Below are 14,549 nucleotides of genomic sequence, written 5' to 3'. Positions count from 1 at the left end.
GTGTTTCAGCTGAAACGGCGGGGCAAAATCCCAGGATTGCGGGACAGGGGGCTCTGGAGTTAGCTCTGCAGCCTGGAGTTTTTCTATTTTCTTCATTAACAGACCCACGCACCAGGGATGGGCCTGGCATAGACTGCTCTGGGGAGGATGGAGTGGGACTGATGTGGCGGAACTGTCCTGCAGGGCCCGGATAGTGCTGAGCACCCGCTGTGCGGGTTTGACCTGGCTCCGCCACGAGGCGTGGCCGAGCTCCTTTCTAGCTCAGACCCCGGTTTCTGGGGCAGTTAAGTTCCATTTTGGGGAGGAGCCCGTCACCTCAGCCCTGCCACTCCTCTCTCAGGAACCCAGGGCTCGCTCTTGCTCTCATAACCAGTGGCGCCCGTTCTGTGTCCATCTTCGCGGTGCTTGGCTTAGCCCTGGGGTAAGACCCTCGGGGCGGTCTGCAGCTCCCACGTGCTGACAACCCGGCTCGTGTCAGCGCTCCAGCCCTCCCACCCGGGTCGGGTCCTGCTTGGGAGGCCTCTGGCCCGGCCGATCCCGGCGGCGGGAAGCGCCCGCGGGGGCGAAAACCGCCGCTGCGAAAACCCGCCAACCTGCGGTCTCGCAAGTTTGCACCAGCCGCCCGCCCAGATCCCTGGGACGCCCGGTTTCCGACCACCGGAAGCGGAAATGCGTCATAGCGGCGGACCGCGCGCGCGCGCTCTCTCTCTCTGCGCAAACTCGCGGCGGGGCGTAGGACCCGGAAGTACTCGTCGCGGCCCCGCCCCGTCCTCCAATAGCGCTGCCGGGGGAAGCAGCGCTTCCTTTCTGCGCTCGCGCTCATCGTGGAGCCATCAGGTGGGCTGTGAGGCTGGCGTCTGGGCAAGGGGGACGGCGCGGGGCCCGAGGTCGGGAGGGAGGATGGCACGGGGTCTGGGATCAGTGCAGGAGAACGGCTTTAGGGTCCGGGGTCGAGGGGTGGGGGTACGGCGCTGGGCCCGGGATCGGGACGGTAACATACCCAGGCGCGCGGTGGTCGGGGCTGGGTGGGTAGGGGCGCGCGGACACGGTCCGCCCTTACGAAGCTGCCTTGGGGTCCTGCAGACACTCGCTCAACATGCAGAACGACGCCGGTGAGTTCGTGGACCTGTATGTGCCGCGGAAATGGTGAGCGTCCCTCTCTCCTACCCCTGAACCCCCTCCATCCCCATTCTACATCTCCGCGCTCACTGCGCTCCCCCCGCAGCTCCGCCAGCAACCGTATCATCGGCGCCAAGGACCATGCGTCCATCCAGATGAACGTGGCCGAGGTGAGTCGGGCGGCCGCAGGGCCTACCCGCTGGGTGAGGGGGCGAGGTCGGGCGGACTTGCACGTTGATTCCCAAATCTCAGGTTTCGACCCGAAGGTGCTTGGACACCTCTTTACGACTCCTTTTCTCAATTTTTAGGTTGACAAGGTGACAGGCAGGTTCAACGGCCAGTTTAAAACCTACGCTATCTGCGGGGCCATTCGCAGGATGGTGTGTGTCTTGGGGCCCCGCGCTTACCTAGTGGGCTTTTGAACCGGAATAGCGTCCCCCTCGCTGAGGCCTGAGCGGGTTTGTTGGCGAAATGGACTGGAGCCTGTTGGATCAGGTTGTGCTGGTTGCCAGCCTGTTCCTGGGGGGTAGAAATAGGATGCTCAGGATCCAAGAAAGGGGCCCCCTCACCTTGGAAAACCTCGGAGCTCTCCAGTTGTCACAGGGACCTCTTTGAGACCCTGTCCCCCTCTGCAGAGGCGACGGTCTGCCTGTTGCTAGCTAGTCTTCACTTGGTCCAACTGGTGGGCAGCTGGGCGGGATTTCAGGCCAGAAGGGCAGCTGGTCCCAACGTGCTTTTTCCCCTAGGGTGAGTCAGATGATTCCATTCTCCGGCTGGCCAAGGCCGACGGCATCGTCTCAAAGTAAGAGGACTGGAGTTTGGGCATTAGGGCTCAGGATGCTTCAGAAACCAGGTTTTAATGTTGTCCTTTTTTGTTCCAGGAACTTCTAACTGAAGAGGATCCCGGATATGGAATATTTGTTATAAATAAAGTGAAAACCTATTTGCTTCATTCTCTGTTTTTTTGGCGGCCGGAAAATGGAATGGGGGTGTGGGGTGGGTGGGCTCTTGGGGGCTCTGGAGTGTTGGGGGTGATAGCTGAAAGACAGCCCATGACACGCATTGCAAAACCAAATTTTTACTTAAAGCACAAATACATTACTTTTTGCAAACCAATCCTTAACACTTGACAGTGAGGTCAGACAGCCACTTAGCACACATTAAGTCTATGGTGCCTCCCAGGCACTGAGGGAGTAGCCCCAGGCCCTTGGACACAGGTGTCTGGGGTGACAGTTCAGGCTGACATTTAATGCCTTAAATACTGGCTTCACTTGAGTACCACACAGTGGCAGCTCTTGACATTAACAAGGACACAACACATTAAAGGGAAGGTTCCAGGGCCTGGTGAATGACTAGTTCTCACTATATAAACACTGTACTGCCATTCTAACATCTGTACGGAAATTCTCAAGATGTGTTCCTCAAAGCTAACTGTAAACCAGCAGGTACATTTTGGAAGTTGGTCCCTTTAGGTGCCTGTAACAGGAGTGTCCTTTAGACAGTTGACACCTTCCAGGGTTGCCTGGGGCCTAGCAGCTTCATCCTTCAAGCCCCCTTGGTGCACATCAGAGTTTGGGGGTGTTCTGAGGGGAGGACAGGAAAGAGGCACTCCTCGATAAATAAGGTTGGGTACAGAGTTGAGCTTCGAGCTCCATCCTGCAGTCCCCCTGGACCTAAGTGAGTGACCAAGGAAGAAGAGCAGCGAGTGGGGTGGGGCAGCTGTCCTGTGCCCCTACTGGGGTCCCTGTGCCCTCCTGGGCGGGGATCTTGCTGAGCTACTGGTGGTAGAATGCGCTGATGAGGGCTGGCATCTCTTCTGCAGAAGGACCAGTCCACATGGGCAGGATGCAGCGTGGGGCTGCCCCGGCGCCCCTCCAGTGACAGGTTCTTGGGACAACAGTGGGAAGCAGCTTGATGGCCCAGCCGACTCGGTCCTTTCTGAGAGCAGCTGGCTGATGAAGGAGAAGCTCCAGTCCTAGGTCTTCAGTGTTTATGGTGGGGCAGCAAGTGGAAGAACTGGGCAACATGTAGCATGGTGAGGTGGGCGAGCTGGACACAGGCCTGCCCTGGACAACGACCAGCCCTTGGGGTCTGCTTGGTGTGACCACTCCTCTGGCCAAGGTGGCTTTCACTTCCTGCCTGGGAGGAAGGCAGAGCCTTTACCCTTGTGAGCAAGATGTTTGAAGTGATCTGTCTTCTTCCCCGCTGGAGGATCAGGTGTGGTTCAGATCACATACTCAGCTAGTTTTTGTTCCCTTAGAAAAAGACCCATAGAACCAAATCCTAAATGATAATAAATACATTTCCCCCCACAATATTGCTTAGGAAAATCAAGAACCAGCAATCCAGTCATTCTGAAGGTCCTGGGTGTCATGAGCAAGTGGGGTTTTCCGGTGAGACATCCCTGCGTGGTGCGGACAGGTTCCATGGAGAGGCCAGCTGGGGTGTGTGCCACCCGGGCCCTCAGGACTTCACAGTGACGCGATCCTTGGAAGAACAGAGGTCTGAGAGTAAAAAATGAGATCACAACTAACCAGGAGTCTGTCCTCGTTGGCTTAGGCTGACGCAGAACTCTGCTTGTGGATATGGGGAGGTGGACAGACACCCACCTGGGCTGGGCTGGGCTGGGAGGGGAGCTGGGCTGACGGGGTGGGGGGTTCCACAGTGCTGTCTCCACCTCCGAAAACCCCAAACAGCCGAGATTAATGCTCCAATGGGTTAAGTCCAACAACCCAGCATCTGCAGTGGGGTCTGGAAACCCAGGCCTCCATGAGACACCAGCGCAGTGGCTCCGACAGCAGCAGGAGGCTGGGTGATGCAAAGAGGAGAAGCACGGTGGATTCACCACTGGGCGCAGTAAACCAAAGTCCTGGTGCCAGGGCAGTCGTGGGCACAGGAAAATAAGAAGCACTGACAGCGCCCAGGTCTGTTCGGAGGAACGCAGAAGGGCTCTCAAAGTACCGTGGCGGTGTGGTGTGCTTAGGAATGGAAGCCAGGGTGTGGAGGGGCCACGTCCACACACCGGCCTGGAAAGGTGCCCGAGGAGGCCGGCCGGCTAGAACTGCTGCGTGAGGCGTCTGTAATGAGGTAACACCTGGTTCTCGGGAAGGTAGAGAGCGAGCTCCAAGGCCACGAGCACCGTGAACTCAAAGCCGATGAGATCCCGTCGGTTGAACCGAAACCTTTCTTCTAACTTCTGCGTCCAAGAAGAAAGAGGGGTTGAGCCGGGCCCCTCCTCCGGGTCTGGGCCGGCTGGGGGGCGGGGCCCTCCTCTGAGACCCGTTAGGTTGGGGGCGGGGGCGGGCCCGTACTCACGTCGATGAGCTGCTTCACGTCGCTCTTGCGCAGGTCGCTGCTGATCTTGGCGGCCAGCAGCACGCAGGCGCCGGCGCACAGCTTGCGGTTCTGCTTGTTGAGCTTACCCTGCAACACCAGCTTCTCGAAGTACACATAGGCCATGGACACGGTCACGGGCTCCAAGCCACACTCCTCGGACAGGTTCCGCATCTCTCGTTTCAAACTGCGGGTTTACACAGAGCCACAGACTGTGGGGCTGGGGGGCGTGTCTTTGGGCCCCGGGAAAAGCACCCTTTCCTCCCAGAGGGCGCGGCCCAGCACAAGGGCCCATAGCTGGGGTGGTGGGGGGCAGTGGCAAGCTGGTCTTGGTCTCTGCTCGGCCCACAGCACCCGCACTGTCCACAAGGGGACCCCACAGAGGACTGGGTCCCTGTGCTCCTGTGGCAGCGAGGGGACTGGTGTTGGGAGGGAAGGGCAGTGCCAAGGCACCGGGGGATGTGTGGGCGGCTCGTGTGGGGCCTTGACCTCCTACCCATCAGGTGGGGATGGTCAGTGGCTGGCTTAGGGGCTGTGAGTGCTGGTGTGGGGGCCCCCACAGGTGCAGGCAGGAATAAGACACCTGACCAAGGAGGTGGCAGGGAGCTGCCAGCATTGGTCGGGCTGGACAGCAGGAGGGTGGGCTGAGGAGGGGCGCCTTGGGTTTCTCAAGCTCAGAACTCCATGGGGGATGGAAGAGAAGGGCTGAGCTGGCTGGGCTGTGGGCACAGGGACTCCGCAGACTTGGGGACGACCAGGGCCTCCTCACCTCCTGATCTTGCTCAGTGTCAGCCTGATGTGGGGGAATTTCTCCCGGAAGGTCTCGTTCATGTCCTTCTTGAGGTCAGAGGGCTTCACGTACTCAATCACCGTGGTCTGCAGCAGAGAAGACCATCCCCATGCAGCTTGGGGGCACCCGCCCAGCTAGGGGAGGCGGCTGCACGCCCCCTCAGTGCTGACCCCTCAGCCGCCCCCGGGGCGACGCCCCTACCATGTAGGACGCGAAGATGAGCACACGCTTGTGCTTGCCGCAGGGCCACTGAGGGTCATCCAGCAGGTTGGGGTTGTACTCCAGGGCATCCCCCGCATCAGCCCCTGTGGGCAGAGGGCAGCCCTGACCCACCAGAAGCCCGGAGATTGGGTCAGCGGTTATGCCAACCCCAGCCTGGGGTAGGACCTGTCAGCGCCAGGGAGCAGCTGGGTGGAGGGTGTCATTGTGGGACAAGGAGAGTGGGGTTCAGGGGCTCCAGGTGTGGTCTTCTCTCCTGGGGCTGGGTGGGAGGAAGGGTGTCCTGATGATGAAGGACCCCTGGAGCCATTGGTGGGGGCCCCACTCTCCTGAGAGGTCATGGCCACCCTGCTCCCCAAGCCTGGACTAAGGACCATGGGCTGGGATGTGACACCGGGGCCACCTGCCCTGCCCCTGGTCAGGGCCCTTGGCTACCTAGCTCCGAGCTGGCTGGCGCTGCCCTGGGTGGGATGGGTTTGCAGCGGGACCCCAGCAGAGTGCGGGGCACACTGGGGCGGGGCTGAGGCGTTGGGCCGTGGCTGTCTGGCTTGAGCGTGACCAGGGCGTTGGTGGGGTACAGGAACTTGGCGTAAGATACAACCTGGAAAGGTAGTGCGTTGGGTTCAACCCTGCTGCCCCGTCCAAGACCAGAGGTCCAGTAAGCTCCCTCCCGGCCGCCATAGCTCCCACTGCCCAGGACTGATGCTGCTCACTCCCTTGGAGGTTCCAGAATGCCCCATCCTTCACTGGGATCTGCAGCTGGAACTTCTCCCGGCCCAGGAGTTCTGAGCCCCTCACTCTCACCACTAGAGCCGATCTTGTCACCCAGCCCCACAAGGCCACCAGACCATCTGCACAGGCTGTGTGGCCTCCTCCCACGGGACCTCACACTTAAGAGGATTTCAGTCAAACACATCTCTGAGTCTACTTTCCCGGAAGACATGCATAAGCCCTGTGCCCCCACCAAGTATAGCGCTGGCTCCCACCTTTCCATCTGCCCCCAGCTCAACGCCTTCCAACTGGAAGACCATCTCGGAAGACACAGAAACGCCACCAGATGGGTGCCTCTGCTTCTGGCTGTCCACTCTCAGGTCACTGCAACGCATAGAATGGTACACAGCTGCCACTCCCCACTGCCGACCTCGTGCAGACTGGGAGCTGAGCCCGAGGCTGGCAGCACCCCCACCTCCGTACCCTTGAGCAGGAATGTCCCAGGTACCCATGTCTAGCAGCACCTCCCAGAGAAGAGTCCCTGAGAAGTTTCAGCAGAAGGTGGTCTGCTGGCCCCTGGATAAAGCTGCGAGGGTGTGGCGCCCCCGCTGGGTGGGGGTTAGCCGCTCACCTGACTCGCAGGCCCTCTCCATACGGCAGGACTGAGAAGGCTGCGCACAGGGACCGTCTGGCGCAGATCAGCACAATCCTGCAGGAGGGACGGGTGAGAATAGGGCAGCTGGCATTTCCCAGGAGACCCCTTCCCACCAGGATTAGGACTGGGCTTTGTCCCAGTGGTCAGGGGATGCCCAGCTAAGGGGGCCCAGTGGCCAGGGTTGGTCCAGTTTTTCTGGTTTAAGAAGGGCGTTGTGTATCATCTCCTCAGTGAGTGCGGCCCTTCCACATGATGCACAACACTGCAGGCAGGGTGGAAGCCGGAGGCCAGGTCATCCAGGAGAGGACAGGCTGTGCAGGAGAGCAGAGGCATGTCCCGGAGGACTGGCTGGTTGAAGAAGCCAGTCCCCAGGCATCCCAGGAAGACAGGCGCCTAAGAGCATCAGGAAGCCCTAAGTTCCATGTCCCAAGCCAAAGTGGCCCAAGAGGGGCCCTATGTGGGGCACATGGCAGGAAGACTGGCCTTTCCTCCTTCTGGGCACAGCTCTGCCTGGCCCAGCCCCACTCCAGCAGGGAGGACCATGGTAGGAGACCCCTTTCCTGGCCAGGCTAGCACTCAGTCGGCCTGGGGCCTGCTTCTAAGCTCCAGACGGAGCCCGTCACGGGGACAGTGTTGGGGGTCCTGGACTATCTGAGCTATGGCCACCAGCGGGAAGACTCAGCACTCCCCAAGTAGGGCTATCTGGTGGGTACCTGGGCATGGCCTCCAGCAGGAAGGGGCTGCTCAGGGTCAGGACAATGGCCTCAGGGCTAGGAGGGTGGGGCGTGAGGGACATGGGGCACCAGGGACCAGGCGTCTCCCACACAGGGCCTCCAAGGGCTGTGCGCCCGGCTCAGGGAAGCCAGGTGCCCTCTGGGTTTCCTTCTCCCCACTGTGTTCTCAACGTTCAGCATTTTTACTCAAGACCAGTCTACCGGGCGGCCCCTCACCCAGGACGTGCTGTGGACCTTGGCGCTCAGGGAATATGAACGGAGGTGGATGGGAGGGAAGGAGGGTCCATTTCCAAGGGGACAAGGGACGGGCTGTGGGGATAAGTCTCCTGAGCTGAAGGAAGGCAGGGCTGCTGACATAGGCAGGACGAGGTCCCACGGGGCTGGAGGGAGGACACGGTGGGCCGTGCACCTGTACCTGCTGTTCCTGGTGTCGTATTGCCGCATGTTCTTGATGAAATGTGTCTTCTTCAGGCCTTTGTGTCTCGGCGATCCGGATATGTGTTTGGTTCTGCAGGTGAAAAGCAGGTCACTCTGCCCCTCCTAGACCCATCCTGGCTCCAGGAGAGAGGTGGGGGACACAGGCGGGCTCCTTACCTTTGACCCGAGGGACATCCCACTGTGTCTTCCAGAAACTCGAGGGAGCAGCGTTGGGATGCCACACGCCTTCTGTGAGGAGGACAGAAGAGCCCCAGGATGTGGGGCCTCAGGGGGCAACCCCAGGCTGCCTCGGTACTGGGCTCTGTTCTCGGGGAGAGGGCCCAGGCCATGGGCCAGAAGCAGGTCTGCAAGCAGACCTGAGTGCTGGGCAGGGTCACCCGAGGCCAGAAAAGCCTGAGGTGGGGCGTAGTGCTGAGAAGAAAGGCTGGGCGTGCCCTGGTCTGCCCGCCGCCTCTCAAAGCTCAGCCTAGGGGTCCCGAGAGCTCCCTCGGGCCTAGGAATGGGGTGAGACAGATCATGCGTACCCACAGCAGGCTGCAGGCGGAAGTGCTTCCGGAAGGGATCTAGTGGAAGCCAGGGAAAGGGACACGGGGGCCTGACGGCGGCTCTGCAGGGCTGAAGGGCAGACAAGCACACGTCCTGCCAACCCGCTCTGCCCATCTTGGTGTGTGGAGCTACCATTAGCACTGACACAGCTTGCTTAGTCCCTGGCCAGGGACACCCAGGAGCCCTTCCCCCTCAGCCAGGCCACCCTCACTGCCCCCCACTCCTGTGCCAGCCCTTCCCCTGCCTCAGGACCCTCACCGGGGTTGTTCTCTCCATCTGAACCCTCCTTCTCCAGGTCCTCCCATGGCTACATCCCCCTCAACTGGATGCTCAGCTCTCATGTGGCCCTCATCCTCCCACGGGCAGCAGCCCTGGCATCACCCGTGATCCTGGGACTGAGTCTCAGGGACTGTCCATTCCTGCCTGTTGCCCAGCAACCGGGAATGCCCCAGGTTGGGGCCAGGTAAGCACTGACCCACAGTTGGTGACGAGGCAGGACCTGCCCTGCCCTGAGACGGTGCCCTGCTGGAGGTGGACACGCAGGAAGGACCCGAGCCGGGCAGCGAAGCCGGCCCAGTGGAGTCCGGACCATCCCTGGGGAGGTGTGTGCATCGCGTCCCGCGGGCGGGCTCAGAGGCCCCAGGAGCAATCCCGCGTGGCTTTCTCAGGCTGTCTTCCTCAAGTAATTTCCCAGGTGAGGCCCAATGGCTCCTGCACACCTGGGACCTCACTGACAGGGCTTGGGCCAGCGGCGGTCTCCATGGAGGCGCCTGGCAGATGCCATGGGCCCTTGGGGGCACAATCAGTGTACACACCCCAAAGCCTAGAGGCTGCTTGGCCTCTGACCTGGCTCCTCCTGCTGGTCTCGGGTCCCTGCAGGAGAGGCCTCTTCTCTCAGCAAGCTGAGCACCTGAGCCCAGCTGGTTTCGTGCACCGCTCTCTTCACTGTTGTCTCCTTTTATCTTTCTTTGTTTTAAGCATCTTACACATCAAGTCAGTCCTCACAACCCTCAGTGTACAGGGGCCAAACTGAGGCACAGAGCCTGTGCGGGCGGGCCTGGGAGCTGCATCCCACGAGCTCTGAGCACCAGCCTCCACCACCAGACTCTTCCACCTGCTGCCCTCCTGACCACAGCAGTGGCACTGGAATCAAGGCCGCTCTGTGTTCTCAGGGCTCTTTCCCTGAACCTGGCCGGTGTCTGGGTGCAGAGACAGGAATAGCGCTGACAATGGCACCGTGAATTCTGAGCATAGAACAGGCCGGCCAAGTGAGGGGCTGCTGCCTTCCTGCCTCCCTCCACCCTCCCACTCCAGAGGAGAGGCCCGCAGCCTGAGGGAAGCCAAGAGCCCTGCTAGGAGGAGGCTTTACAAGATTGCCAGAGGGAACCCTGCTATTGCATGAAGCTGCCAGGCTTTCCACGGGGGAGGGGAGTGCTACACGTGGTGGAGGAGGAGGGCACAGTGGCCTGGTGGGGCAGGCGGAGCACCTGAAAGCCTGCTTCTGACCAGCTGGGGAAGCCCGGAACCTGCCAAGTGTTAAGTGACCATGGTGTTGATATGAAAAGAAAATTCTAGGGAGTCTGAAGTTCGAGGGAAGAAGATAAGGGTTCTGAGGATTCACTCCCTGGCTCAGCGAAAAAGCCACACCAGACTGTGAGCATGCCCTGGACAACCTGGACGTAATAAGAGTCTCCATTCCCTGGCCCTGGTCTTGCCAAGCCACCCTTGCTGAGCCTGGCCATCCATCTGATTTCGCAACAGCCCCTCTGGCAGGTAGCACTTAACACAAACCCATTTCACAGGGAAGCAAACTGAGGTGCAGAGAGGTGGTGCCACCTGCTCCAAGTCACAGAGCTCATGAGCAGTGAAGTCAAAATTCCAACCAGGTCTGTTCCCAGAGCCTGGCTCAGACCACCCCTCTCATGACACAGACTTTGAGAAAAGACCCTAGAACTCTCTCCATGCCCAGAACAAGTGTCCTTTGAAGCCCACAGCCAGTAGATGGCAGCCCACTTCGCTAGGCCAGCCACCCTCCCACACTCAGCAGCGACTATCCACGGCCCTGCCTCTGGGCCCCCAGAGCACAGAGAAACGGACAGTGCCCAGCCCAGGGGCCCTCCATCCGTCAGACCCAAGGGCAGGGCCCTGGGCTCAGGAGCAGAAACCAAGGTGGGGCAGAGTCTGCGTGGGCAGGTACGGCCTGAAGGGCAGGAAGGACATCTGACCGGGGATGTGAAGGCCAAGTGGGAGGGAGGGCCTCACACAGCGGACGGCCGTGCCGCTCTGCCCTAGAGTGGCTTGAAGGAGACCCGGTGTGACCAGGGAACTGTCCTTGGGTTGAGGGCCGCCAGGAGATAGGACCACTTTGTGGGAGAGTCTGCCAACTGAGGACAAGCAGGCTTTGGGGCTGTTTTAAAGCGGGCTGACTTCCACCAAGAAAACAGTGTTTTCTCCTCTCAGTCCCGTCAGGTAAGCAGCCCCATCTCCCTAGGTACATGGTACACTTACTGCCACTTTTGGGACAAACAGACCACTCTGTCCCAACCAGTCCCCGGCTCCCGTCAGAACCCTGGCAAGGCTCATCTGTGGACAGGATCAGGTTTTTTAGCCTGTGCAGATGCAGCTCTTGCTGAAGTCTACCTACGCAGTGTGACAGTGGCCTCAGGGCCACTCAGAAGGACTCCGAATGTAGAGTCAAGAAATCTAGCCACAAGCACCATACCCTGGCCTCCACCTCCCAGCCGAAGTCCCTCAGAAGAACCCATCACCTGGAACTGCCTGAGGACCAGGGCTGCAAGGCAACGACAGCCAGTGCAGCCTCATGACCTCCAGGTAAGAAGAGCCTCTGGACACCAGGGACTGCGGTGAGTTCAAGGTCTTGGCCCACCCACGTGCAGCACCAGCTGCGGGACTCTGCACACCTCCAGGGCCCATGAAAGGGTCTCTGGGGGAAGGAAGTGGGGTGTCCGGCAGCCACACGTGTGGGCAAGGGGCACAGACTAGACGGGCAAGGCTCGGGGTCGGGGAGGCTCTGAGATGGGTGAGGGGCAGGGGAAGTGCCTGCGACTTGGGATGTGACGGGCCCAGGGACGCTGAGCTCAGAGAGGACAAAGGAGGAGAGGGTGATGGGGGGGCTCCAGAGACCAGCAGCTGTGGGCTGGGAGTCTGGCTGGATGTGGGAGACTCTGGGGAGAGGTCACAGTGCAGGGAAGACCCCTGGCCCACAGCGGGGTTCGCCCAGTTCAAAGAACAAAGGGGAACGTATGGTGGATGTTTGTGAGTCCCTGTGTCCAGTGAACTGATAAAATGGGCGGGGGAGGGGTGTGTGTGTCTGGACCGGACAGGGCTCCGTGTCTGGGGGCTAGCAAGGGTTGAGGGAACCCTGACCCTGTATTCAGGGGTGGCAGGATTAAGAAGACCATGACCCTTAAGTCTGGGGATCAATAAGGCCCAAGGAAACCCTAACATCCATGTAAAGGGGGTTGACAGATCCCAGAAGACCCTTGACTCTGACACCTCAGGCTGGGGAGGGGCCCAGGCAAGACTCCCTTCTGGGGCTGGCAAGACCCAGGACACCCTAAGTCTCTCTCCCTCACTGACAGGGCCCAGGACACCCCAACGTGTGTCTGGGGCTCACAGAGGATCAGGGTCACCTCCTGATCTCCAAGTCCTATGCTGATAGGTCACTTCAGCCCTGTGTCACGGGCTGATCCTGGTTTTCCGTAGGTCACCTCAGCCCCATGTTCTGCACTGAGCCAGCCCACAGCCACCTCGCCATCCTGCCCACTGAGCTGATGGCCCCAGGTCACTCCGACTCTATGTCCTGGGCTGCCAGGCCCCTAGGCCACCTCAAGCTCTGCCAGGGCCACTCCACTGACCCGGAGCCCAGTGACCCCAACCCTGAACCCTGGGTGACTGCCAGGTGACCCCGACCCCCGCGCTGACCCAGCCTCGGGCTACTACGCCGCCCCCAGGCTCCAGGTGACCCGGGCCGCACTCACCTTTGGCGCTGCCCGTCCAGGCCCAGGCCGAGGCCGAGGCCCAAGCCGGTGGGCGCGGGAGCGGGGCTGAGCAGGCTCTGGGGCGCTGAGGTCCTGCCTCCGGGCCCGGGCAGGGGCAGGCCGGTTGGGGGCACGGGCGGCGGCGGCGGCGGAGGAGGCGGCGGCGCCGGAGGCTCGCGCGTCTCGGTGGGCGGTGGCGGCGGCGGCGGGGGCTTTTCGCCCCCGGGGCCCAGGCTCGGGGGCCGCCCGTCCAGGGAGATGTTGTTGAGGAAGAAGAGCGCGGCCTGGCGGCGCCGCGAGTCCCCGCGCCTCCGCAGCGCCTGCGGCGCTGCCCGGGCGGCGGGGCCGGGGGACGTGCCCGGCGCTCCACCCGCCGCGGCTGCGGCCATCCTCCGACTGAGCCCGCCGCCCGCCGGCCGCCGCCCGCCCGCTCGCGCACGCGCCCGAGCCCGCCGCCAATTGGCCGGGGTGCGCCCGCATGCAAATATATCGCCATCGCGCTCGCCCATTGGCCAGCGCGGGGGCGTGGGGGGGCGCTCCCCTGGGTCCTAGAGGCTGTTCTCATGCTGCCCTGGGGAGCCAGTAGCCGCGAGTCTGTCTACGTCTGGGCCCGCGAGGCCTGACTCGGGGCGAGTGGCGGCGTCGCCGCGGGTTCGAGTCCCCTGCTCGGAAGTCGCGGCCCCGGGACTCCAGAGCCTTATTCCTTTTGCTGGGCTGCGGCATTCGTGGTCGGCCTTCGTCGAGCCTGTCTTTAGGCTCCACTTCCCCTCTCAGGGTGTGTGTCTTTGCGGGGGGTAGGGCTGAGGTGCAGGACTGGAGCTGTGGCAACCGGCATCAGAGTTCTGGGCGGCCCCTCGAGGAGCTCCAAGAATGACCGTTGATGCCACCTGGTCTCCAGCGACTGAAGACCGCGGGCTGGAGGGGAGAAGGCACCTACCTGGGGTGGCAGGCAGGGTGATGATGGAGCTTGAGCCCCAGGCAGAGTCCTGCACTTTCATCCCTCAGCAGCAAAGTGACCTTGAGTCTGTGGGGTACCAGGCCTTCTGTTCCCGGCCCAGACTCCAGAGCCAATGGCTTCATGCTCAGGAACCCACCTGCGTCTTGCAGGACAGGGTTGTATAGCCACCTGTATGCCACTGGCCTGCTCTGTCCAACTTTCTGCCTGTAGGTTTACTCATCCTTAAAGTGGGGACAGCGACTGCGACCTCAGGGTGTCAGGGCTGAGTGGCTCAGCCAGGGAACGTCACTGCGCTGGGTCTGCCTGGAGGCTGGAGACAGGGCAGTCGCCATGAAATTTGCCACACAGCTCTGTGAATGCTCCCCATGCAATGTGCCACACATGGCACACAAATTTCTGTTAGCAAGGAGAAGCTGGGGTCAACATTGATTGGTTAGGGCCCTGCTGGCCCGCTGTTCTAGTAGGAGGGCCCTGGCAGGTGGAGGGGGCGGGATCCACAAGCTGGTGGCTAATAGTTACACTGATGTCAGATGAGGAAGATAAAAAGGGGGATGGGAGGATGGAGGGCTGTCATCTGCTTGTTGACCCTCAGCTCCAAAACCATGCTATCTGCTGCTGGATAATGGGGCTGGGCTCTGGGGTGGTCTCTCTTCTGCCGCCTGGCCCCGTGTTAAGCTTTGAGGTTGCTGCAGAGATAGCGGGGGGCGGGGGGCAGAACACCGTCTTCCTGGTTCTGTGCAGGGCGGTGTCCTGGATGAGCTGCCCTGTGGTTGTGCAGAGGGCTGACGGTTCAGTAGCGGGTGTGGGGCCAGGGAAATGGAGGTGTCAGTGAGGAGGGGGTCTGCGTGGCGCCTGGTGCACATTCTGTTCCCGAAGCCCTTGGCAGAGACTCGGCACACAGGGCTGGTTTGGATCCTGCCCTTCAGACTCCCCATCCCTGGACACTCAAGAGTCACCCACCTGGGGAAGGTGGAGGCCTGGCTGAACCCAAACCCTGCCAGCTGCACACGTCATCCTTCCTTACACTTTATTCTCCCCTTGCCCT

General features: G+C 61.2%; 2 protein-coding genes across 4 annotated transcripts; one reads left to right on the top strand and one right to left on the bottom strand.

The window, feature by feature from the left end:
- Positions 1-764: 764 nt before the first annotated feature.
- Positions 765-2,062, top strand: RPS21 (ribosomal protein S21). 3 transcript variants are annotated; one of them, XM_065919689.1, is made up of 6 exons: positions 769-837; positions 1,084-1,146; positions 1,226-1,289; positions 1,428-1,499; positions 1,866-1,921; positions 2,001-2,062. In XM_065919689.1, the coding sequence occupies exons 2-6, from the start codon at positions 1,097-1,099 to the stop codon at positions 2,008-2,010; spliced, it is 252 nt and encodes an 83-aa protein (XP_065775761.1). In that variant the 5' UTR covers positions 769-837; positions 1,084-1,096; the 3' UTR covers positions 2,011-2,062. The 3 variants fall into 3 exon arrangements, with proteins under 3 accessions (XP_065775760.1, XP_065775762.1, XP_065775761.1); XM_065919688.1 differs by having other exon boundaries at positions 765-837; positions 1,084-1,289; XM_065919690.1 differs by lacking the exon at positions 1,428-1,499 and having other exon boundaries at positions 765-837; positions 1,084-1,289.
- Positions 2,063-2,196: 134 nt separating this feature from the next.
- CABLES2 (Cdk5 and Abl enzyme substrate 2) lies at positions 2,197-12,935 on the bottom strand. Its single transcript, XM_065921656.1, has 10 exons — positions 12,547-12,935; positions 8,156-8,227; positions 7,977-8,069; positions 6,804-6,881; positions 6,448-6,556; positions 5,897-6,062; positions 5,444-5,547; positions 5,222-5,328; positions 4,435-4,639; positions 2,197-4,315 (listed from the first exon to the last, which is right to left on the bottom strand). Exons 1-10 carry the CDS (start codon positions 12,933-12,935, stop codon positions 4,175-4,177), a joined length of 1,464 nt encoding a protein of 487 aa, XP_065777728.1. The 3' UTR covers positions 2,197-4,174.
- Between the last annotated feature and the right edge of the window lie 1,614 nt (positions 12,936-14,549).

This window comes from Muntiacus reevesi, chromosome 2, assembly GCF_963930625.1.
Source record: "Muntiacus reevesi chromosome 2, mMunRee1.1, whole genome shotgun sequence".
Taxonomy (NCBI): Eukaryota; Metazoa; Chordata; class Mammalia; order Artiodactyla; family Cervidae; genus Muntiacus; species Muntiacus reevesi.
This window is presented reverse-complemented; position numbering and strand designations above follow the sequence as displayed.